General features: G+C 58.5%; 9 protein-coding genes across 9 annotated transcripts; 4 read left to right on the top strand and 5 right to left on the bottom strand.

Annotated features, from left to right (window-relative positions):
- Positions 1-91: 91 nt before the first annotated feature.
- Positions 92-2,715, top strand: K452DRAFT_289979 (glycoside hydrolase family 92 protein). The gene is made up of 4 exons (XM_033540920.1): positions 92-1,007; positions 1,058-1,254; positions 1,308-1,336; positions 1,412-2,715. Exons 1-4 carry the CDS (start codon positions 141-143, stop codon positions 2,620-2,622), a joined length of 2,304 nt encoding a protein of 767 aa, XP_033395133.1. The 5' UTR covers positions 92-140; the 3' UTR covers positions 2,623-2,715.
- A 447-nt stretch (positions 2,716-3,162) lies between these two features.
- On the bottom strand, positions 3,163-6,509 carry K452DRAFT_289977 (uncharacterized protein). The gene has a single exon (XM_033540919.1). It carries the CDS (start codon positions 6,384-6,386, stop codon positions 3,180-3,182), a length of 3,207 nt encoding a protein of 1,068 aa, XP_033395132.1. The 5' UTR covers positions 6,387-6,509; the 3' UTR covers positions 3,163-3,179.
- A 510-nt stretch (positions 6,510-7,019) lies between these two features.
- Positions 7,020-11,223, bottom strand: K452DRAFT_254814 (uncharacterized protein). Its single transcript, XM_033538337.1, has 4 exons — positions 10,584-11,223; positions 10,321-10,521; positions 8,243-10,252; positions 7,020-8,189 (listed from the first exon to the last, which is right to left on the bottom strand). The coding sequence occupies exons 1-4, from the start codon at positions 10,737-10,739 to the stop codon at positions 7,281-7,283; spliced, it is 3,276 nt and encodes a 1,091-aa protein (XP_033395131.1). The 5' UTR covers positions 10,740-11,223; the 3' UTR covers positions 7,020-7,280.
- A 190-nt stretch (positions 11,224-11,413) lies between these two features.
- K452DRAFT_275717 (uncharacterized protein) lies at positions 11,414-14,254 on the top strand. Its single transcript, XM_033539247.1, has 5 exons — positions 11,414-11,563; positions 11,613-11,745; positions 11,804-12,088; positions 12,140-12,911; positions 12,961-14,254. The coding sequence occupies exons 1-5, from the start codon at positions 11,493-11,495 to the stop codon at positions 13,902-13,904; spliced, it is 2,205 nt and encodes a 734-aa protein (XP_033395130.1). The 5' UTR covers positions 11,414-11,492; the 3' UTR covers positions 13,905-14,254.
- Positions 14,255-15,140: 886 nt separating this feature from the next.
- On the top strand, positions 15,141-15,850 carry K452DRAFT_289974 (uncharacterized protein). Its single transcript, XM_033540918.1, has one exon. It carries the CDS (start codon positions 15,173-15,175, stop codon positions 15,539-15,541), a length of 369 nt encoding a protein of 122 aa, XP_033395129.1. The 5' UTR covers positions 15,141-15,172; the 3' UTR covers positions 15,542-15,850.
- On the bottom strand, positions 15,542-16,039 carry K452DRAFT_77167 (uncharacterized protein). The gene has a single exon (XM_033547113.1). The coding sequence runs from the start codon at positions 15,887-15,889 to the stop codon at positions 15,596-15,598; it is 294 nt and encodes a 97-aa protein (XP_033395128.1). The 5' UTR covers positions 15,890-16,039; the 3' UTR covers positions 15,542-15,595.
- A 149-nt stretch (positions 16,040-16,188) lies between these two features.
- Positions 16,189-17,408, bottom strand: K452DRAFT_232626 (uncharacterized protein; the record flags this gene model as incomplete). Its single annotated transcript, XM_033537247.1, has 2 exons — positions 16,189-17,175; positions 17,238-17,408. The coding sequence occupies 2 exons, from the start codon at positions 17,406-17,408 to the stop codon at positions 16,189-16,191; spliced, it is 1,158 nt and encodes a 385-aa protein (XP_033395127.1).
- A 959-nt stretch (positions 17,409-18,367) lies between these two features.
- K452DRAFT_232624 (uncharacterized protein) lies at positions 18,368-19,183 on the top strand (the record flags this gene model as incomplete). Its single annotated transcript, XM_033537246.1, has 2 exons — positions 18,368-19,076; positions 19,143-19,183. The coding sequence occupies 2 exons, from the start codon at positions 18,368-18,370 to the stop codon at positions 19,181-19,183; spliced, it is 750 nt and encodes a 249-aa protein (XP_033395126.1).
- On the bottom strand, positions 19,139-19,490 carry K452DRAFT_77148 (uncharacterized protein). Its single transcript, XM_033547112.1, has one exon. The coding sequence runs from the start codon at positions 19,386-19,388 to the stop codon at positions 19,206-19,208; it is 183 nt and encodes a 60-aa protein (XP_033395125.1). The 5' UTR covers positions 19,389-19,490; the 3' UTR covers positions 19,139-19,205.
- Positions 19,491-20,898: the final 1,408 nt, after the last annotated feature.

Below are 20,898 nucleotides of genomic sequence, written 5' to 3'. Positions count from 1 at the left end.
CCAAGTCTAGGAAACGTCTTCCCCGGCGCTACGATTCCCTACGGTTCGTTTCCTTCTCCAACACCTCCAAAACCCACTAATTCTCTTCAATATAACCATCTTCTCCATGAGCAACATGTTCACAACCCACACTTCCAGGCATGGCCAAAGCCGTAGCCGACACCAACAGCACCAGCAACCAAGGCGGCTTCACCACGGACGGCGCGCCCATCACCGGCTTCTCCAGCATGCACGACTCGGGCACAGGCGGCAAGCCATCTCTCGGCAACTTCCCACTCTTCGCATACACGCACTGCGCCAACGACGACGTCAACAACTGCGTCTTCCCCAAGCGCTCACGCGCGACGCCTTACGTGAACGGCAGCGTCGTAGCCAGCCCCGGCTACTTCAGCATTACGCTCAGCAGCGGCATCAAAGTGGACATGACAGCCGCGGCGCACACATCGCTATTCCGGTTCCAGTTCGCACGCAGCAACGCCACAGCCACGGCCAGCAGTCCGCTAATCCTGCTCGACCTGTCAGACCTCTCCGACAGCCGGCAGGACAACGGCACCGTGTCCGTAGACGCCGCGAGCGGGCGCATTCAGGGCGGCGCGCGCTTCGAGCCCAGCTTCGGCGCGGGCACGTACGTCGCGTATTTCTGCGCCGACTTCGCGGGGGCGGGCGTGCGGGACGCGGGCGTGTTTGTCGACAGCCGCGCCAGCGCCGACGTGCACGACTTGACTATCTCGCGCAGCATCAACGGGTACCCCCTGCCTGGGGGCGCGTTTGTGCGGTTTGCGGACCCGGGCGACGCGCCCGTGCTCGCGCGTGTCGGACTTAGTTTCATGAGCAGTGAGCGCGCGTGCGCGAATGCGGAGACGGAGATCCCTGAGTTTGGGTTTGAGGCGACGAGGGACGAGGCTGTGGCGCTGTGGCGGGAGAAGTTGAGCCCGGTTGTGGTGGCGACGGAGGGCGTGGAGAGGAGCTTGCTGGTTAATTTCTACAGCGGGATTTACCGCACCATGGTAGGTTTGCGTCTGTCTATGGTGTTGTGGTTGCTGACTGGAAATGATAGGTCAATCCCCAGGACTATACCGGTGAGAACCCGCTGTGGGAGAGCGAGGAGCCGTATTTTGACTCGTTTTACTGCATCTGGGACCTCTTTAGGTCGCAGCTCCCGTTCCTGACCATCTTGGATCCGGAACAGGTGGCGCGGATGGTGCGGAGTTTGATTGATACTTATAGACATACGGGATGGCTGCCAGATTGCAGGTGAGTGGGATTCCAAAACGATTGCACAGACAGATCTAACTGACGATTCGCAGAATGAGCCTATGCAAAGGATATACACAAGGTAAGCCATCATCTCCCCCCTACTATCTTCACAATCCCCTCCAAAACCTCCTTCATTCTCACCTAACACCTCCAGGCGGCTCCAACGCAGACATTGTCCTCGCCGACGCGCACCTCAAAAACGTCAGCAGCGGGATCAACTGGGCAGACGGGCTAGCGGCCGTAATCAAAGACGCCGAAGACGAGCCCTTCGACTGGTGCTGCGAAGGGCGGGGCGGCCTCGCAAGCTGGAAAGCGCTGGGCTACATCCCGGCGCAAGACTTCGACCCCTACGGGTTCGGGACGCACACGCGCAGTGTGTCGCGCACGCTCGAGTACAGCTACAACGACTTCGCGGTGGCGACGCTGGCGCAGCGGCTGGGCGCGCCATCCGCCCAAGTCGCCACGTACCTGGGCCGGGCGGGCAACTGGCGCAACCTCTGGAAAGCAGACCAGGTGTCGCCCATGGCCGCGAACACGTCGACGGCGCAATTCGTCGGCTTCTTCCAGCCGCGGTACGCGAACCAGACGTGGGGCTTCCAGGAGCCGCTCGCGTGCAGCAGCCTCGACAGCGACGCGAGCCGCGCCTGCTCGCTCCAGAACACCGGCCAGGAGACCTTCGAGTCCAGCATCTGGGAATACGGCTTCTACGTCCCGCACGACATGGCCGCGCTCATCAGCGTCCTCGGCGGCCCCGAAGCATTCACCACCCGCCTGTCACACTTACACGACGCCAGCGTCGGCAGCATCGCGAACGAGCCGGCGTTCCTGCCCGTCGCGCTGTACCACTATGCAGGACGGCCGGGGCTGTCGAGCCGGCAGGCGCGCAGGTACGTCCCTGGGTCATTCAAGACGACCTGGGACGGCTTGCCCGGCAATGATGATAGTGGTGCGATGGGCGCGTTTGTCGCGTTTGCTATGATGGGCTTATTTCCGGTCCCCGGCCAGGACGTGTATTTGATCACGGCGCCGTTTTTTGCGTCGGTGGAGGTTAGGAGCCCCGTTACGGGGCGGGTGGCTAAGGTTAGGTGTGTCGGTGTTTTGCCTGGGGATGGGGTGGGTGGCAATGGCACCAATAATGGCGGGAACGGCACAGTGAACGGAGACCTCTACATCCAGTCCGCGCTCCTGGACAACGAGCCCTACACGCGCAACTGGCTGGACCACAGCTTCTTCACGGAGGGCCGGGAGCTCGTGCTCACGCTCGGGCGGAACGAGAGCCGGACCTGGGGCACGCGGGCCGAGGACGTGCCGCCTAGTCTGGGTGGTTTGGGTGGTGCTGTGGGTATGGGTGTGGGGGGTGTGTGATGGGGTATGTGGAGGAGAGATGGAGGAGAGGGAGAGGGTAGTAGTCACAGCGCCGAGCTATTTGCTTGTAGTGCGCGAACAACCTACCGACCCTACATAGATGCTATGTACCGCATGCTATGTACCTTGCACGTTAGGGCGAGGGGTAAAGAGTTGCTTTAAATGGATGTTGTGCAAAGCCAGTAACCTCAGCATATAGACAGTAGTATGCCGCGCTTAATGCATGCAGAGACGAGACTGCTCACACGCTTCCTCGCTCTTGCGCCATCTGCAAGACAGCTACCACGTCAAACCCCCAGAAATACATAAGTACACTAGACACACACACAGGCAAGCAAATAGGTACGTAAGTATCAAGAACCATGCTCATAATTTTCAGGTAGGTACGGCTGCTCTTACGCACCGTACCTACGCAGTCATCCTAACTAAGCAAGCAAGTGCTTATAAAGGCACCAAAGCAAACTCCCTCCATCTATCATAATCTACGCGTCAAAAAACCCGCACCTCACTAAACCACCAAACCACTCACTCACTCACTCACGCACACAACCCCCCACCTAATAAACCTCAAGCACATAGCGTCCCTCCTCCTTCAACGCCTCAATCTCGCGTCTCGAATCGACCTTCTTGCCCTCGGCCGCCTCCTCAATCGCCTCCTGCAGCACCTGCTGAACATCCGGCACAGGCCAGGTAGGGCCACAAAGATAAAAGCTGCCGCCCTCCTCGAGATACGCCTTACGGATCTCCTTCAAGCTCTCGCGCATGCGGTCCTGGATATAGATTTTCTGGGGCTGGTCGCGGGAGAACGCGCGGCCGAGGAGCGTGATCACGCCCGCCGCCTGGTAGGCCTCCCATTCCTCGCCGTAAAGGTATTCTTCGCGCTGGTGCCGCGAGCCCATGTACAACAGGATGCTGCCGATTTCCTCGCCGGCGAGCTTCTGGCGGGCGCGCTCTTGCACGAACGCGCGGAAGGGCGCCAGTCCCGTGCCGAGACCCGCCATGATGAGCGGGGCCGTCGATTTGGTTGGCAGCTTCATCACTGACGGCTTCACCGACACCGTCACTGGCGCGCCCACTGGCAGGCTGTTCAGGTAGCGCGTCGCCTGGCCGAAGCGGTCGCGGCCCTTGGGGTCCACCCATCCAACCGTCACGATCAGCAGCGACACGCTGTTCGGCGTCACCTTCTGGCTCGACGCGATCGAGTACTCGCGGCGCTTCATCGGGTTGACAATGCGGATGATGTCGTGGAAGGCAGGGTGCGCCGACGGGAACTCCAGCAGAATGTCCGCGTACGTCACAGTGTCCACCTCGGCGCGGCGCTTGAACTCCTGCGCACCGTCGGGCGTCAGCAACGCCAGCAGCGCCGACTTCTCCTTCTCCTCCGACGCGAACTCAGCCAACTGCTCGTAGAAGCGCTTGGGCGGGCGGCCGAAAATGTCGAGGTTCTGCAGGAGCGCCTGGTAGACGGTGCGGTTCTCGAGGACGTTGGGGTCATCGCGGGTAGGCACCTCGACGACCTCCTCGGGGTTGAGGCCGTACCACTGAATGAACTCCTCGACGTGCTTGGGGTCGTTCTCGTGGTGAATACCAAGAGCCTCACCAATGGCGTACGTGACGCCAGAGTTGCCGAGGTCAAACTCGATGTGGAAGATGTTACGGTCGTAGTTCTGGGGAGTGAGACGGCGGCGCTCCTTGACGTGGACGACGGCGGTCTTGATGCCAAGATCGGGGCGGAGAGCCGTCTGCGTGCCGAAGGCCTCCTTGAAAGCAAGACCCTGGGCAGCAGTGACCCAGTTCTTGAGCAGGGTAGGGGGCTCGGGGTCAACACGCTCGAAGGCGGCAAAGCTGTTGACGCTAATGTTGGTGGGAAGAGAAATGCTTTCAACTTCCGGCTCAACGGTAGCCCAGGCCTCGGGGATCTCGACCTGGCGGAGAGCCTTGGAAACATCGCTGACAATGCTGTCGAGCGAGCCGCCGCTGAGAGTGGCAAGCTTGTGGGCCGCAGCATCAAACTTGTCAGCCTCGGCAACCTTCAGGAAGGCGAGCTGGACAAGGTAGGACTCGAGGGCGGCGTCTTCCTCGACGTTAGCCGAAGCAGTCGGGTCCAGGACGAACAGCTTGACGTTCTTGCCAAAGATGCCCTTGCGAGCACCAACGGGGATGCGCTTCTCAAGATCCTCGTCCTTGGCACCGGGGAGGCGAGCGATGAGCGCGCCAGCGGCCTTCAGGCTGTTGAGGACATCAAACTCGTAGAGCAGCTTCTCGTCACCAACGTAGGCGACGTCTGCGTCGTCAACAGAGTACGCAGCCTCGATGGACTTGCTAGACCTGCGGACGTCGGTGCGAACGACACCGCCCGAGACGAGGTTGTCGTGACCAGTGCGGACCGAGACATTGCTAGCAGAGTCCTTGGAGAACAGCTGGCCAATGACAACGGGAGCGCCGACTGCAACAGAGCCGTCGGCGTTCCAGAATGTGTACTGCTGAGAAGCGGCCGTAAAGTCGACATCAGCCTGCGCCGCCGCAGGGACGAACTTGGAGAACAGGTCGCTGAAGTTGCGGGGGCTCCAGACCTCCTCCCTGGGGTACTTGAGGTCGGCGACGGTGGCAGCGCTCTCGGAGGAGAAGCTCACCGCAGCGAGGACATCGCTGTAAAGAGCAGAGTGGACGGACTCGTCAGTGACGGCGGCCTGGTCCTGGACCTGGCCCAAAACAATGACGTTCTGGGCGGACTTGGGCAGAGCCTCGAGGAAGACCTCCTCGACGAAGGGGCGGTAAACGCGGACGTTGACGACGCCAACCTTGACGTCCTTGGCGGCAAGAGCATCGGCAAGCTGGGCGCTCAGAGAGGCCTCAACAGTGCCGAAGGTGACGAAGACCGTCTCGGCCTCGGCGTGGCCGTGGTACTCGAAAAGCTTGTAGTCGGTGCCAAACTCGTCGTTGAAGGCCTTCAGCAGGCGAATGGTCTTGCCCTCGTTGTCAGAGTGCTTCTTCTCAACATCAGAGGTAGCCTTAAGGATGGCCTCGTAGTTCTTGAAGAGGCCGGTCTTGTTGCAAACGTCCACGACGCGGGTGGTCTCGCGGCCAACGGTGATGCCGTCGTAGGTGTGGATGGTAGGGACAACGCTGGCCAAGAGGGTGGAGAACAGCGCCATGTGCTGAATCTCGTGGGCCGAGGCGCTGGCAACCAGGCCAAGGCCGAGCTCTTCCGCGAGGTTGAAGGAGGTGGAGTAGTCCGTGACAAGGCCCGTGGAGGTGCCCGCAGCGTAGTCGACAGCGGCGACGTGCGCCACGAGGGGGTTGGACACGCCGTACAGCAGCGACAGCTGGTCCAGGGCGGACCTCAGCTGCTGCAGGCTGGAAGAAGAGGCAACAATTGCCTGGGGAATGTGCCTCTTTGCCACATCAAAGTCCTTGGAGAAGATGTAGCCCAAAGCAACATTGCCGGCACCGGTCCTCGTCTCGAGCGAAGAGACGCCAGTCTTGTATCCAAACGCATTGTCCTCGCCCTGCGACTGCCATTCCTTCAGCGCAACATCGAGGTCGAAGGTCTCGGGCGAGTAGGTGAAGATCTTGTCGGAGAGGGCGTAGGCGACGTGCTGGACGAGCGTCTGCGCGGTAATGTAGGTGGGGCCGCCAATGGAGGAGAAAGCCACGTCCTGGCCGAAAGGCAGGCTGGAGGACTTTTGCGCAAACTGCTTGAGGGCCTTCTGCTCGCTGGACTGGGCGGCGGGGCCGGCGGACTCGGGGGCCTGGAGACGCATGGTAACAAAGAAAGAAGCGACTTCTATGAGGTATCAAACGGAAAAAGACAAAAAGCTTTTGTGAAAGACGAGAGTGGGAGCACAGCACGCGCGGCTCCAGTGTCCTCTCAGAATTGACTCGAGGGAGGGGTGAGAAAAAATAAGGGCTTCTTCAGCCGGGCGGAGGGGCGATCTATAGGCGGCGGGAAAAAAGTCTCGCGCCCCGACATCGCTGAGCAATCAATGCGGCAATCCATGGCTGGTCGACGGCGTTTGCTCACTCCAGACTTTGGCAAGGGCGATGGCGTGCTCGCTCCATTGCCGAATCCGTCTTCGCTCGGCGTGTCTCGGCCCGAGTTTTGGCGCTTAGTCACCGCCATCGGCATCTCCACCACTCGCCAGCTGCACCACCAAAAGCACCACCACTCTCGAAGCTGACATGGACGTGACACTTGGTGGATTTGCTTGTCCGGGAACTCCGAACCTACCCACTATACCTCGTACAATACTCACCCTAACCACCAATCATCGCCCACCGCCGCCTTCGCCACGCGACAAACTTGCCCCCCCACTCACCCACCGGTTCCACGGAACCACTTTCCATATATGGCGGGAAGAAGGATATTCAAGACGTCAAGCCACAGTCAACTCACTGATCAGAGCATTTTGGTTTCATTTTCTTCGCCCTCCGAGCTAATCACCCCGCGTCGTCTTGCACAAAAAAAGTAGTATCTAACTGCCAACCGCCACCCAAAACCACCTAGCTCGCCATCGCATGCCGTCGTCACCGTCGTCCAACCGCCGAGGTATCATTCATTTCGTGTCAACTCAATGCCCGTTCCACGCTCGTCGTCTACAAGTCCCAAGTCCGTTTCTTGCTCCCCCACTCCCGCATCACCCGCTTCTCCTCCCCTTCTAGTACCGCTGTTCCCGCTCATAAAATACTATATACGCCATCTCGTTCTGCAGTGACTCGGCCGGCGGTAGCCGCTCCGGCTGGAACTCGCTGACCCGGCTGTCGTTGAACTGCCACCAGCAGCCACGCGCCTTGTCGCGCACCATAGCGATGTAATGCCCACTCGTCAGCGTGTTGCCCTGGTGCCGCATTACCGCGTACGCATTGTACCGGTACGGCGGCACCATCTTATCATCCTTCTTGAGCGACTTCACATCCTGCGCCGCCCCACGCTGCGTAACGAGGTATTCCTCTTCCGCCGGAGTCAGCGACGGCAGCATAAACGGCGTAATGTCGAGGTTTTGCAGCGGGAAGTCTATCGGCGTCCGAACTTTGCGCGCCCGCTCCGTGTGCGACGCGCTGAAGCGCTTGAAGTGAATGACGAGGTAGTGTGGTGCTCGCGTTAGCTTGATTTGCTTCGTCGCTTCGCGCTCTTTCTTGCACCGAGGGCAGCGCCAAACTTCGTCGCCTGAAAGCTTTTCCTCGGCGCAATACGAACGGAGGCAATCGTTCAACGTGCCCGAATGCAAGTGGGGGATCTCGACCGAAATGCTGTAAAAGGTCTCGAAGGTGGTCGAGGTAAAGTGGCATGTGGTGCAGCGCAGGCGAGAGGCATGCTGTCCGCCAAAGAGCTCGCTGATGGGACTCTTTTCCCGCATGGACCAGCGACGCCATTCGATGTGTGCGGCGTAGGGTTTAGGAAGACGTTCGCGACGCGCTTCTTCCTCTTCGGTCAGGGCTTGTGCCGGCGGATGAGCCCACGAGATGTTTAGGTCCTCATGAAGCATGTCAATGAGGAAGTCAAAAAACTCTTTGGCATCCTGTTGACGGTCGAGACCCCATTCTTTGTTGATTCGTGCACAGAGTTCCTGAAACAAAGTTGTTAATATCATAACACCCCAAGCAAACGGGATCTTCTTACTCGTAGTGTCTTCGGCCGACACGGTCCTTTATTCTCTTGCCACATGTTTTGGATGAGTGTTGCGTAGTTCTCTGACATGAGACCGCGCGATCCGCGCCAATTCTGCCTCTGGATGCATTTTGTAAAGCTGTTGTCGCGGAAGTATCTGGTCATCATCAACGTAGCATTCAGACATTGAATAGTGGCATTCATGTAGCATGTAACGCCAAAGTTGATGAGCCCTGTCCTCGGAAGCCGGACGTTTTGAGGAAGTTGGCTCGGGGGGAAGTAAGAAGGAAGTTGAGAGGTCCGAGCGGTGACTGCATGATGTGCAGGGTAATTCCTATCATGGACACCGTTGTAGCTAGGTCGTGAAGCCGCAGGAGGTGGCCGAGAAGGAATTGTAGGAACCGAAGGAAGTGGGTAGTTGGGTAACGGTGCAGGCCTAGATGGTGGTTGACGAGCGGGTGGCATCATCGACTGCGGCTCGATCGCGGACGCCTCTGGGAAGCGCCGCATAAATTCCTCGGTCGTTCGGAAATATGGGACTTCTTCATCGACAATTTCCTCTTCATCTTCCTCCGCGGCTGGGGGCCGTTCTGGCCGTTCACCCCTGGCCTTTTCTAACCACTTTTTCTCCTCCTCTGGCTCCAATGGGTTGTAATCGCGCAGTCTCTTCTTCTGTAAATAGAATTTTGAGCCGTTACTTGCCACGGGGACGCGCCGAATGGGCCTTCCAGCCTTTCCGTTCTGTTGATCTGATACAATTGCGGTAGTGTTTGACGTCTTCAGGGCGCCCGTACCCAAAAGATCGGCCCATGCATCCAGCCCACCCATTAACAAAATCGGAGGCCGTTGCAATGGTTTATCCTCGTTGAACTCATACAATGAGTCGTACAGACATTTCAATGTATCCTCCTGTGCAGTACGAGTATGCTTGTTGAGGAAGTCTGCCGAAGGAGTCGCTTGGTCGTAATACACTACAAGGTCGAATTCGTTGCGGCGCTCGAACATGGCCTGTTCGACATCTGGTGACAGAACCAAAGCTTCCTGCAATTGCTCGGCAGACATTTCGGGTCGTAGGGCGGTCGGTTCGATACACATAATCGAGTTAACAAAAACATGGCCATCGTCGAACTCCTCGCGATTCCGAACATCTATCAGCAGGACATTATACGGTTTCAAGTAGTCGTAGAGCTTCTCTGCACTGATTTGAAACTCTCTGGGCGCGTGAACCGACTTCCTACGGATCACTCGCGGAGGTTGGCTAGCGTGTTGTGATACAGACGGATCGGGGTCGCCATTGGAACCGGTGGTTTGCGGAGACATGCCTGAAGCAGGGAAGGAGTTTTGCCGTACCATGCTTCGTGGTGTGCTGCGCGGAGGGTTTATGCTTGCGGGGGTAGCCATATTCCTCGCTGGACTGTACGTTGGACTTGGTTCTTTCAACATTGAAGGTGGAATTTGAGTATTCAATGGCAACTTCGGCGGGTGTGCTGGGGGAGTAAAAGCCCCTGGCCGCATTTCCCGAGGTCCCAATAACTTTCCAGGTCCCGGGACCATGCCATTGAAATCCTCTGGGCTCGGCATTTGGACAGACCCCTGTCTGGATCGACTCTCGCCCGCCACGCGAAGACGCGCGAAACGCTCGCTCAGAGCATCACCTTGCGATGATAGTCCAGAAGGTGGCCCGGGAACCGGCTTTCGTTGAATATCAGATCTGGGCCGCGGCGAATCCGCCCGGAATGGCGTCGATCTGCCCGAAAGGCTGGAAGAAGCATCAATTGACATACGTGGGGAAGATCCCGAGCCATTGGTACCGTTGTCAAGGAAAAGTTCGTCCTTCATCGAGTACCGCGGGTTGGTAGGGATCGGGACCTTGGCTGGGGCGGCCGCAGACATGCTTGCAAACCTGGCATGTCCATCGCTAGACCCCTTGACTGTAACAGTCGGCTGGACACCGCTTCTCTTGTTGTCGTTTATAATTATTTCTTTGATGCTGGCAAACCTATCCGCTTTCTCCGAAAGATGCTACGAGCTGTTATCGATCCGCATCGGACGGAGGTAACCGAGAGGGCACGCAGGGCAATATTTCATACCTTTGCCATGCTTTTGTGCAAGTTGTATTGACTTGCCCTGTCCCCTTTGAAGATCGGCGCATCTTTGTGGTAAGGTACGCGATTGAAGACAATCTCCGAAGCGACCAGATATTCGATGTATGCGAAATCCGGGCGACGAAGGTCGAGGAGTGTGTCTATTTGCTTGGTGGATTGCTCGGCCATCTGGAGCAGAGGGCCAACCTGCGCTTAGTTGTCAGAGTCGTGTCCTTTGACCGGCTGTAGTGTTCGGAGGTGGCACTCACCGACGGCGGTGCTTGCTGGAGTCGGCTTTCGGCGCGGGCCTTAAGGTCTGAAATGTGTGGCATGGTTCGCGGCGGGTTGCTGGAGGCACCAGCATAGGCTCCATTTGCACTCGTGCCCGAGCCCAAGCCGCTCGATGTTGGCCTATATCCGTTCATGGCGGGCGGCGATTCGGCGCATGTGCGAAGACTTCAAGACAAGAAAGCAATCAAGAGGAGGCGAGCGTTGACATGATAGGTGGTATCGAAGAATCAGTGCGCTCCAGTCAATGCTGCAGCGCCCAGCGTCGCAGGGTCGGGCGGTCGTCGACGGTGATGTCTGGGGCAAGCGGGGCGCTCTCCGGGGTCGGCGGGGTTCGGGGCGAGGCTGAAAGTGGCGACGGTCAAGAGGAAGCGAGAGGAAGGCGTGTTGAAGGGCTGGCGGGGCGGCGGAGTGAGAGGTTACGAAGAATGGTAGGGATCGAGGGCGGTGATCAAGTCGGGCGCGTGTGTCGTGAAGCTGCTCGGAGGCGGGCTGGTGACGACTCGGGCTGGGCGCGCTGGGCAATTACGACTACTCTACGCGGCCCCATGTACCGGTGGGCAGCAACAGAAAGGCGGTGGGCTGTAGGGTCTAAGGAATCGTGTCGCGCATGAGGCGTGTACTCGTACGGCAGAGGGAGGAAAAGGTGTATGTAGTCGTATGCATGTTATGTACGAGTAGCTGCCTGCCGATGACACACGCCCGCCGCCTCTCGGCGTACCTAACCATCCGCCGCCGCATGATATGGAGCTCAGCTACCCAACGCACTTTCCCCTTCCCGCAACTGAGCCACATCCCACTCCACCCGCCTGTTCCTCTGCCATTCACGCCCGTCGTCGTACCCATCTCTCCATTCCCTCTCCCTCGCCCCCGCTCCCACCACCGGCACCATGGCGGGCTGGTTCGCATCCTCCAACTCGGCCTTGGACGAGCAGGTCGAGCGCGCCACCTCCTCCAGCTTGTAAGTCCCCCGCCGCGCATTGCCTGCCTGCCACTAACCCGAGATGCAGAGAGGACATTGCGCTCAACCTCGAGATTTCCGACATCATCAGATCCAAGACGGTCCAGCCCAAGGAAGCCATGCGTTCGCTCAAACGCCGGATAGGCAACAAGAACCCGAACGTCCAACTGGCCGCGCTTAACGTACGCCATACCCCTAGCATCCCGTATCCGGCGCGTCTGCTAACAGCATGCTTCGCAGCTCACCGACACATGCGTGAAGAATGGCGGTGACCATTTCATCACCGAGATCGCGTCCCGCGAGTTCATGGACAACCTGACGTCGCTCCTCAAAACCTACGGGCCCGCTGAGACGAATCAGGAAGTCAGGCTCAAGATACTCGAGCTGATACAAACGTGGGCCATTGCGTCCGAAGGTCGCACCCCACTGACCTACATCGTCGAGACGTACAGGACCCTACAACGGGAAGGCTTCCAGTTTCCCCCACGTCAAGAGGTCCTCAGCAGCATGTTCGACAGCAGTGCTGTAAGCCGTAAGCTCGAGCGCTTCTTCGGGATCCCGACTAACATTGAGCAGCCGCCCGAGTGGACGGACTCTGATGTCTGCCTGCGATGTCGGACACCTTTCACCTTCACCAACCGCAAGCACCACTGTCGGAATTGCGGCGGAGTCTTCTGTGGCGCATGCTCCGGGAAATCTCTTGCTCTGCCTCATCTAGGAATAATGCAACCTGTGAGGGTGGACGACGGTTGCTACGCCAAACTGACGGACAAGAGCCGGGCGATGCCAGTACCCAGAGGCTTTGACGCCGCGAAGCCTGCAAAGACATTATATCAAGGGTCGCTGGAACCGAGGAGCGCGAGGGTGGAAGACAGTTTCGATGCTGATCTCAAGAGGGCGCTGGAGATGAGCTTGGAAGAAGTCAAGGGCCAGCAGTCGGGTTCGGGATACGTTCCGCAGTCGCAAGTACAGACGAGCACGGCTGCCCCACCTGCTACGAATGGAGCGTCGGCAGCTCAGGAAGAGGAGGATGACCCGGAGTTGAAGGCGGCAATAGCTGCTTCGCTAGCAGATATGGAGGAGCAGAAGAAGAAGCACGCGGCCCAACTGAAGCAACAATCGTCATCCGCCGTTGGCGCCCCGGTTGTCGCGCCGCCCAGGAACGACTATGAATTGACCCCGGCCGAGGCGGAAAACATAAGTTTGTTCTCCACTCTCGTCGAGCGGTTACAGCACCAACCGCCTGGCACCATTCTTCGCGAACCGCAGATCCAGGAGCTGTACGAGAGCATAGGGAAGCTCAGGCCGAAGCTTGCTAGAACATACGGCGAGACGATGAGCAAGCATGGTAGGCGACAACTGGTCGGATTATGAGGAATATCTACTGACTGTTATAGACACACTTTTGGATCTGCATGCCAAGCTGTCGACTGTGGTACGCTATTACGATCGCATGCTTGAGGAGCGTCTCTCAAAGACATACGCTGGCCCTGCCGGCTATGGATTTCAACCGCCTGCGTCCAACCTCTACCCCAGCATACCGACGGGTATTCCGGAAGGTCCTTCCGGCGCCGAGAGTTTCTACACCGGCAATCCCGATCCTTATGCGCGCCCTCAATCAAATTTCAACCCATACCCTCCTCAACCGCAGTCTCCTTACATGCACCGGGCGTCTATGCCGCCGGGTGTCTTCCCACAGCAACCACCTCAGGATGCCCAATATCCGCCGCAGGCCCAGCCTCAGGGACCATATCCCAACATGCAAGGCTATGGCGTCCCACCTCAAGCTGCGCAGCAAAGGCCGCCCAGCACCGTTGCTGCCGATGGCTCCCCACAACTCCAACGCCGCGCCACGGGCCAATTCACTCCCTCGCAACCCCCGATGTCAGCAATCCCCGACGACCCGAATGCGGCATACTACTACAACCAGCCTTCAGCCGCTCCCTCAGCACCCCCAGCAGAGACGCATGCCCCACCGCCTCAACAAGCACCCGCGCAGCCGTCCGCGCCACCGCAACCCTCGAGCCCGGAGATGTACGCTCAGACACAGCCGTCTGCCCCTCAGCAGGCAAGCCAACCCCCGCCTCCGCAAGCGCAGGCACAGCTGCCACAGCCGCAGGGGCAATATTGGCCACATCAACTGCCGCCGCAGGCACAGGCGCCGCCCCCGCAGCCACAGCAGCAGCAGCAGCAGCAGCCTTACTGGCAGCAATACCAGGCACCGCCCCCACATCAGCCGATGACATACTCGGCGGACGCGTTCCCGAGCGCACCACAGCACGCGCTGCCGCCCGTGCAGCCGGCGGTGCAGCATAAGGAGGAGGCGCTGATTGAGTTGTGAGATATGAGAAGATCGGCCCGGTAGCCGCGCCATACAGTCAGTCATCCGAGACTCCTATTGGTAATAGTTCCACCAATATGAGTCGCGCCAGGTCATGAACAACAGCTTGAGACGAGTAAAGCACGAGTGTTGATTCCCGAGGTAGACGCGGTGGTGATGGTTCAAGGGCCTTGGGCGTTGGTGTTGTGGCGATGATGCCCGGGGCTGGCTGGCTTTTGGGCAATTATAGTAGAAGGGCATGTCCCTGTTTCTGGCGGGAGCCGACGGCCTTGGTCTCGAGAACAGTAATCTATCTTTTGACTACTTTTTGGATGGCTGATGGTCGTGTTTTGTGATGTTGGATGCGTGATCTCGAATTGTTCTGTTGAAATAGCTCTGTGATGACATGGCTATGGAGTTATGGTTTGCCTTTTTTCCTTGTGTGGTTTAAGGGCACGAAAGTATATCTAAGGTCTTCTTGTTTGTTTCTAGGACTTGGTTGTATAGCTCGATACTAAGTGTTCTATATATAGGGACTGCCTGCAGTATTCTTACCAGTCTCGCTGGGTGGTAAATATCTCTTAATGGTGAAGGGCGTAGTAGATAGATTAATACACGCACAACAGATCTTTTCTATCTACATACACACTATTCCGAGCATCAGCGAAGAAGGAAGAATGAATGTCGAAGCATGTAACTGTAGAGATAAACTCTCAGTAACTGGCCTGTGCGGTGCGGGACCGGCGATCGGGAGTCGGGACTCAGGGTCTGCGAAGCCGCGGCGCCGACTGACTCGAGCAAAAATAATATTGGCGCAGTCGGAGACGTCAGCTTAGATAGGTACTCGTAGCTCTCTCTCACTCGCACTCGCACTCTCACGGCGCGCGCGCTATAAGTACTTCTGCCGACCTGACCTCTATCTCCTAGCGCGTAAGCTACGTGCCCCAACCTCTGACATAACACCTGCTAACGAACCCTCGCAGCTAACCCACCACAACACCACGCACCACACAACCCACCACAGCACAATGGCCACCACCCCCGCGCCCCCACCAGCAGCAGCAGCAGCAGCAACAACAACAACAACAACAACAGAAGCATCAACCGGGCCCTCCCTCCTGCACACGACCCTCACAACCCCTACCCCCACCGGCACACCCGCCACGCACACGCCCTTCCACATCGCCCTCACGCAAACGACGCACCACAACCTGCAGCACCAGCACCACTGGACGGCGCTAACGACACACACGCACTCGCCACTAACAGGGCAGGCGCTTCCCAGGCCCATGCTCTCGGGTCTTCCGCCTCGACGCCTCTACACCCACCCCGACGAGCAGGTGGCGCTGCTGAAGGCGGGGGTGGCCGAGCCCGCGCCGCAGCGGGAGTGGGTGCTGCCGACGCAGTTGAGGGAGGCGTGGACGCTGGGGAGGATGGCGGACGTGTTTGCGGGGGTGTGCGTCGTGCCGGAGCCGATAGGCGCAGGCATAGGCAAGGAGGGGGAAGGGAAAGAGTGGGAATGGAAGGATGCAGAGGAAGAGGAGCACGAGCGCAAGTGGCGCACTGCGAAACGCGTGCTGCTGGCTGTCGTCGAGGACGATAGCACCGTCGTCTACTACCTGGTGCATGACGGGCTGGTGAAGCCGCGGCAGAACTGAGTGTCTGTGTGCGTGGGTGGGTGTGTGTGTGTGTGAATGGGGAGGCTAGGTGCTCTACTGGCTGGGGATACCTACGCCATGACGACGACGACTACCTACATGGAACAAACGCCGCAGCGCAGCGCAGCGCAGCGCTAGCAAAACAAACCAAAGCAAACAAAACACGGCACCGCCAAACAAAGAAAGATCCAGACAACCCGAGAAACAATGGAAGAAAACGCAACGCCAAACGGGCCCAGAGCCGCTCGTGCCTACCTCGAGGGAGGATGGGAATACCGACCCGCCTAGATAGATGGGATGTGGTGGGGTAGACGGCAAATGCAGATGCGCACCTAGTAGCAGCAGCATCAATCAGTCAATCAAGCCGATAGGCAGGCAGGAGGGACAAGCCCTGTATTGCGTTGCATTGTATCGTACGCAAGCAAGCACGGGCCTCCGCAATAGCTATGTAGCTAGCACTTCTACGCATGTATGTATGTACTGTGCAGGACCCGCACCAATTAGGCGCAAGCAGCCTCTCTGCCCAAACCAGAACCAAAAAATCAAAAACCTCCCATGCGCTTAAGAATGGAAAGGAAGCCTCTAAACGCCACGCCATGCAACCAAGCACCGCCTCCCAGCGTCTTACCCACCCACCCCACCAGCACCTAAATACCCAGGACGTACTTCCCCCTCTCATAAACATAAAAGCTCGTCGCAGCCAACGGAATCACCTTGACATAGCCAATCGCCAACCCGACAAAAAAGCCTCTCCAACCCCGCTCTAGCCAGATCCGCGACGCCACCTCCAGCATCCCCAGCCTGTGCCCGTCGCCCACCACCCCGCCGACCTGCATCCGGCGGCGCACGACTTCGAGCGGGTACGAGACGGTCTGGGACACGAAGCCGGCGAGGCCGCCGGCGCTGAGCTCGGCCCAGTATTTTAGGGGAGCGGGCTTGTGCGTGGAGGCATGGGAGGTGGTGTTGTGGGGGTTGGTTGGGGAGGGAATGGTCGTGTATGCCGCGATGCGCGGATGCCGCAGGAGGTCCGAGAGGCTGTCGTGCGTGAGGAACGAGGACCCCGCGTACGGCAGCATGCCCCACAGCGTGGGCGTGAAGCCGCGGAAGAAGTTGGCGAGGCCGGCGCGCGGGGTTATGGTGTGGACGGTCGCAGCGGCCGAAGCCAGGGGCTTGCCGACGGCGGAAGCGGAGGCCGAGGCTGCTGCGGGCGGCGGCGGGCGCTCGTTGTAGATTTTGCGGCAGATGGACGACAGCGTCGAGCGCGCGGCGCCGGACTCTTGCGTCTCGAACGCGAGGCGCACGCGGATCACCTCGAGCGGGTAGGTGCAGAAGACCGAGACGGTGCCGGCGAGGGAGCCGCTGACGAAGCGGCGGACGGGGGTTTCCTGGGCGGGCGAGTGGATGATGCGCGCCCGGATCTGCTCGTAGGCTAGGAACTTGATGCCCGCGTACGGGAAGATGCGCAGCAGTGTTGCCGAGTGCCCCTTGAAGAGGCCGCGCATGCCGTTGTGGCTGTAGATGTCGCGCATGGCGTGCGTCAGCCCGAACCACGACCCGGTGTATTTGGCGAACTGCGGGTTTGAGGCTTGGAAGAGGATCTTGACGCGGTCGAGGGGCCCGACGACGGTTTTGGCCTGGTTGTCCGTGGGCACGATTAGCTGTTTGTTATACAGTGACGGGCTCTTGGCTCACGTACCGCGCATCCTGCTACGCCCCCCGCTACGCCGCTCTTGACTATGTACTCCCAGCTCTGCTTGTCCGTCTTGGAGACGCTGGCGGCAGGCTTGGGCGTGATGGCGTCGTCGTCGGTCGGGCAGATGGCAGGGCCGCGGCCGGTGCGCGGGGCGAGGTCGGCGAGGCGTGTCATCGCGGCGTGATCGTGGTGGTGGTGGTGGGGTTGAAAGACGGGGTTCGACAAGGCATGGCCGCCCGGGATGCTCTCTGGCATCCCACTATGGTTGAAAGGCAACGAGAGCCTATCTGCGCATACGATATCCGAGTTGCGGGGCGGGGTTGTAAGCGTCTACGCGGGACCCTGGGGTTTGCGGGAGGAGCGGGTAGGAGTAATGGCGATTGTCTGGAGCGTCATAGGCTCTCTCTTTGCCTTGGACTTGTTCCGAGGTTCTTTCGGCTGACGAGTGCGGTAGGCCGGTACGTGGGCGGTAAGGCGCTTGTTCGCGGGGGACTGCGGCGGGTGAGCGGCGGAACCCCGGCCTCGAACGATATCAGAGCAAAAAAAATAAAAGCAAAACTCTAGTCACCAAAACAAGAATCGAACCTACGGTTCGTTCCGTTTGTGGTTCCAAAGATTGCGAAATGGCGTGTAGTGGCAGTTGTACGGTCACTTCTGGTAAAAGGCAAGAAATGAGTTCTTTACAACTTACCACGCCAGTTGTTGTTCTCGTGGTTTGGTTTTATATACCCTACCAACTCCATACCCTCTACCCACCGCCCTCCTTCTGCACTCCTTTCTTCACCTCCTTGCGACTCGAAATCAGGTCCCGGTTGTTTCCGCTCTTGGACGCCACCCGCCGCAGTCGAGAATCCGGCACCCCCCAAACATCAAATAAGAGGCCTCTCATTGGCGCGGGTATCGGGTAAAGCGCGGGCGATGACGCTCGGTTTAATGGATTACATAGCCAACCCTCACAATCAAAGCCGGCGCAAACCCCAACTCAGCAACTCATCAACCACGACCTCGCCATCCCGTCATTAATACCATCCCTCCCACCCACACACCCACACCTGGATCCCATGTCCAGCAGCACACGTACTGCGCGCGCGCTCGCAACATCCCTCTCCTCGACCACCACCTCCTCCGCAGCCATGTTCCGCTTCGCCACCCCCGCCGCCCGCAGCACCTGCTCGCAGTGCCTGCGCCTGCGCGCCCCATACTCGTCGTCCGCGCTGCGTCCGGCCCGCCAGCTCCGCTCCCTGCAGACCGCAACGGCGTACCAGCCATCGCAGTTCCAGCCGCCGCCGCCGTCGCCGCCCCGCAACGCCGGGGTGCCAGAGACGTCGGTTGCGGGCGGGCAGGCGCAGCAGCAGCAACAACAACAAGCCGAGCTGCAGAGCTTCCGCTCCGGACCAGCCGAAAAGAAAATGATGAGAGAAGCCGACGTGTCTGCCGCCGAGAACCCCACCGTTAGCGTCTCCGAGGCCGAGGCCCAGAAGCCCCAACCCGCATTCGCAGCTAGTGCAGCATCGCCAGCGCCGTCGCCCCGGCCGCGGCGGCAGCTCCGGCCTAAGAAGGCAGCGATGACGCTGACGCCGTCGGCGGTGTCGGCGCTGCGCGAGCTGCTCGACTCGCCGGACCCGAAGCTCATCCGCGTGGGCACCAAGAGCAAGGGCTGCTCGGGCCTGGCGTACCACCTGGAATACGTGGACAAGGCGGGCAAGTTCGACGACGCGGTCGAGCAGGACGGGGTCAAGGTCCTGATTGACTCGAAGGCTTTGCTGCATATTCTCGGCAGCGAGATGGACTGGGTCGAGGACAAGCTGAGCCGCCGCTTCGTCTTTAAAAACCCTAACATCAGTACGTTTTCCCCATAACAACATTTTCTTTTGGCGAAATTTTTGACTAACGCTATTCTCCCAAAAGCCGAATCCTGCGGCTGCGGCGAGTCCTTCAGCATCAGCTAAACCCCCTCTCCGCGCACCTTACTTAATGCTCATGTAAATTCCTCGGTTTAATTCGGTTCGGTTCGGTTTTATGGCGTAGCATAGGAAGGCGTAGCATGGCAAGGCGTTTCAACAGCAACAGCGACAGCAGCAGCGACAGCAGCGTCAACAACGTCAGCAGCAGCCACAAACGACCAAAATGGCACGTACGCACGCACGCACGCATAGCAGGAACCTGTCTGTCTGTCTGTCTGTCTGTCTGTCTGTAAGCAAGGCACAGAGTGGCGTCATCAACGGAGTCGGAGTACCCTACCCAACGCGTCTAAGCTTCTTTTCTGTCCTGTCCTTTTCGATCAAATATCAGAGTTTCTGAGTTTTCTGCCCTTGCTCCTGCTCCTAGAGAGAGACGAGACGAGAGAGAGTTTACCTTTTTACCTTTTTACGTTTACCTTTTTTGCGTTTACTTTTGCATTTTTCACGACGTCCGGGACCGGCAAAGAATGCCCCCGCTTCCGGCGTTTATTGTTTAGGAAGATTGATGTGGAGATGCGTTCTTGAGTGCAGAGGCACGATGCAAGCGGCTGCTGCAACCGACGCTTGCCTGCTGCTTGAGAGAATCTCCAGAAGCTTGATGGGGTTAGGGCGGGGGGCTTTGCGCCGCGCCGCGCCGTGCCGCGAGTGCTGGGGTGTTTGGGTGGTGTGCTGCGGTACGGCACGGCACGGCGCGGCGCGACACGGCATGGACGGACGGGCGTGCGTGCGTGGCTGAATACATACATACGCACTCACTCACGCTCCGGGCACGCAAGTTCGTCGTACGTCGTCCTGCCTGTCCGCCTGCTAGCTAGCCACCTACGCACCCAGCTAGCTAGATAGTGCAGCCAGCTTATCGACTCCGTGGCCGGGGAGTAAGTTGTTGTTTGGACAATTGGGCAATTGCACAGTTTGACAGTTGGATAGTCGGCTGTATAGATGGGTGGATGAATTGGTGGATATGTGCGTGCGTATATGGCAGACAGATGGATCATGGAGGAAGAGCGAAGGGGGGAGGATGAAGGAAGGTGTGTGTGTGGTGTACAGCTAGTATGTATGCACAGTATAAAGTGATGAGCGGACAAATTATTACCTACCTACGTGCCTACCTGCCCAATTAGGAGTACTCGCGTCTTGCTTGCTTGCTCGTGAGTGAATGGTTAACAGATAAGGTCTACTCGTCGTCTGTATATATAAAATATAATATATATGCACGTATATACATTCCCTCTCAGCAAAAAGTGAACCCACTAACTAATCAATTAATTAACCAATGCAACACGGCACAGTCCAGCGTAATCACCTAATTAGGTAGGTTAGTAAACTACACCACACACATACACACACACACACACACACACACACACACACACACAAAAAGAGAGGCAGAGAGGCAGAGAAACAGAGCTAGAAACAACCCAACACTCAGAAAATGTCCTTATGTATACTTACAAGCCCGCGCCCGTGCCCGTGCCCGTGCCCAATCCAGTCCAGTCCGTCCCATCCCATACAATCATCACTCGTTTGTCCGACGTCCACTGCTTACGTATCCATCCACCCATCCTGCCTTCAAGCCCCCGTAACCCAACATACGCAAGCCAACCAAGCCAACCAAAGCCAGCCCCTGCCTCTACGTCTACCTACCCAACCATGCCAACGTTCCTCCTACTCACCAACAATCCCCTCCTAGTCCTCGGAATCGT

The sequence above is a fragment of the Aplosporella prunicola genome, assembly GCF_010093885.1.
Source record: "Aplosporella prunicola CBS 121167 unplaced genomic scaffold K452scaffold_20, whole genome shotgun sequence".
Taxonomy (NCBI): Eukaryota; Fungi; Ascomycota; class Dothideomycetes; order Botryosphaeriales; family Aplosporellaceae; genus Aplosporella; species Aplosporella prunicola.
The sequence above is the reverse complement of the archived record's forward strand: the minus strand, read 5'-3'. Positions and strand labels throughout refer to the sequence as shown.

Coding starts and splice junctions, on each gene's coding strand:
- K452DRAFT_289979 (XM_033540920.1), top strand. CDS start 141: ATGGCCAAAGCCGTAGCCGACACCAACAGCACCAGCAACCAAGGCGGC. Junction 1,255..1,307: donor GGATGGCTGCCAGATTGCAG/GTGAGTGGGATT, acceptor GACGATTCGCAG/AATGAGCCTATGCAAAGGAT. Junction 1,337..1,411: donor ATGCAAAGGATATACACAAG/GTAAGCCATCAT, acceptor TAACACCTCCAG/GCGGCTCCAACGCAGACATT.
- K452DRAFT_254814 (XM_033538337.1), bottom strand. CDS start 10,739: ATGAACGGATATAGGCCAACATCGAGCGGCTTGGGCTCGGGCACGAGT. Junction 10,522..10,583: donor TCCAGCAAGCACCGCCGTCG/GTGAGTGCCACC, acceptor AACTAAGCGCAG/GTTGGCCCTCTGCTCCAGAT. Junction 10,253..10,320: donor TGCACAAAAGCATGGCAAAG/GTATGAAATATT, acceptor AACAGCTCGTAG/CATCTTTCGGAGAAAGCGGA.
- K452DRAFT_289977 (XM_033540919.1), bottom strand. CDS start 6,386: ATGCGTCTCCAGGCCCCCGAGTCCGCCGGCCCCGCCGCCCAGTCCAGC.
- K452DRAFT_77148 (XM_033547112.1), bottom strand. CDS start 19,388: ATGCGTGCGTGCGTGCGTACGTGCCATTTTGGTCGTTTGTGGCTGCTG.
- K452DRAFT_77167 (XM_033547113.1), bottom strand. CDS start 15,889: ATGCTGCTGCTACTAGGTGCGCATCTGCATTTGCCGTCTACCCCACCA.
- K452DRAFT_275717 (XM_033539247.1), top strand. CDS start 11,493: ATGGCGGGCTGGTTCGCATCCTCCAACTCGGCCTTGGACGAGCAGGTC. Junction 11,746..11,803: donor TCCAACTGGCCGCGCTTAAC/GTACGCCATACC, acceptor CATGCTTCGCAG/CTCACCGACACATGCGTGAA. Junction 12,089..12,139: donor GCATGTTCGACAGCAGTGCT/GTAAGCCGTAAG, acceptor AACATTGAGCAG/CCGCCCGAGTGGACGGACTC.
- K452DRAFT_289974 (XM_033540918.1), top strand. CDS start 15,173: ATGCTCTCGGGTCTTCCGCCTCGACGCCTCTACACCCACCCCGACGAG.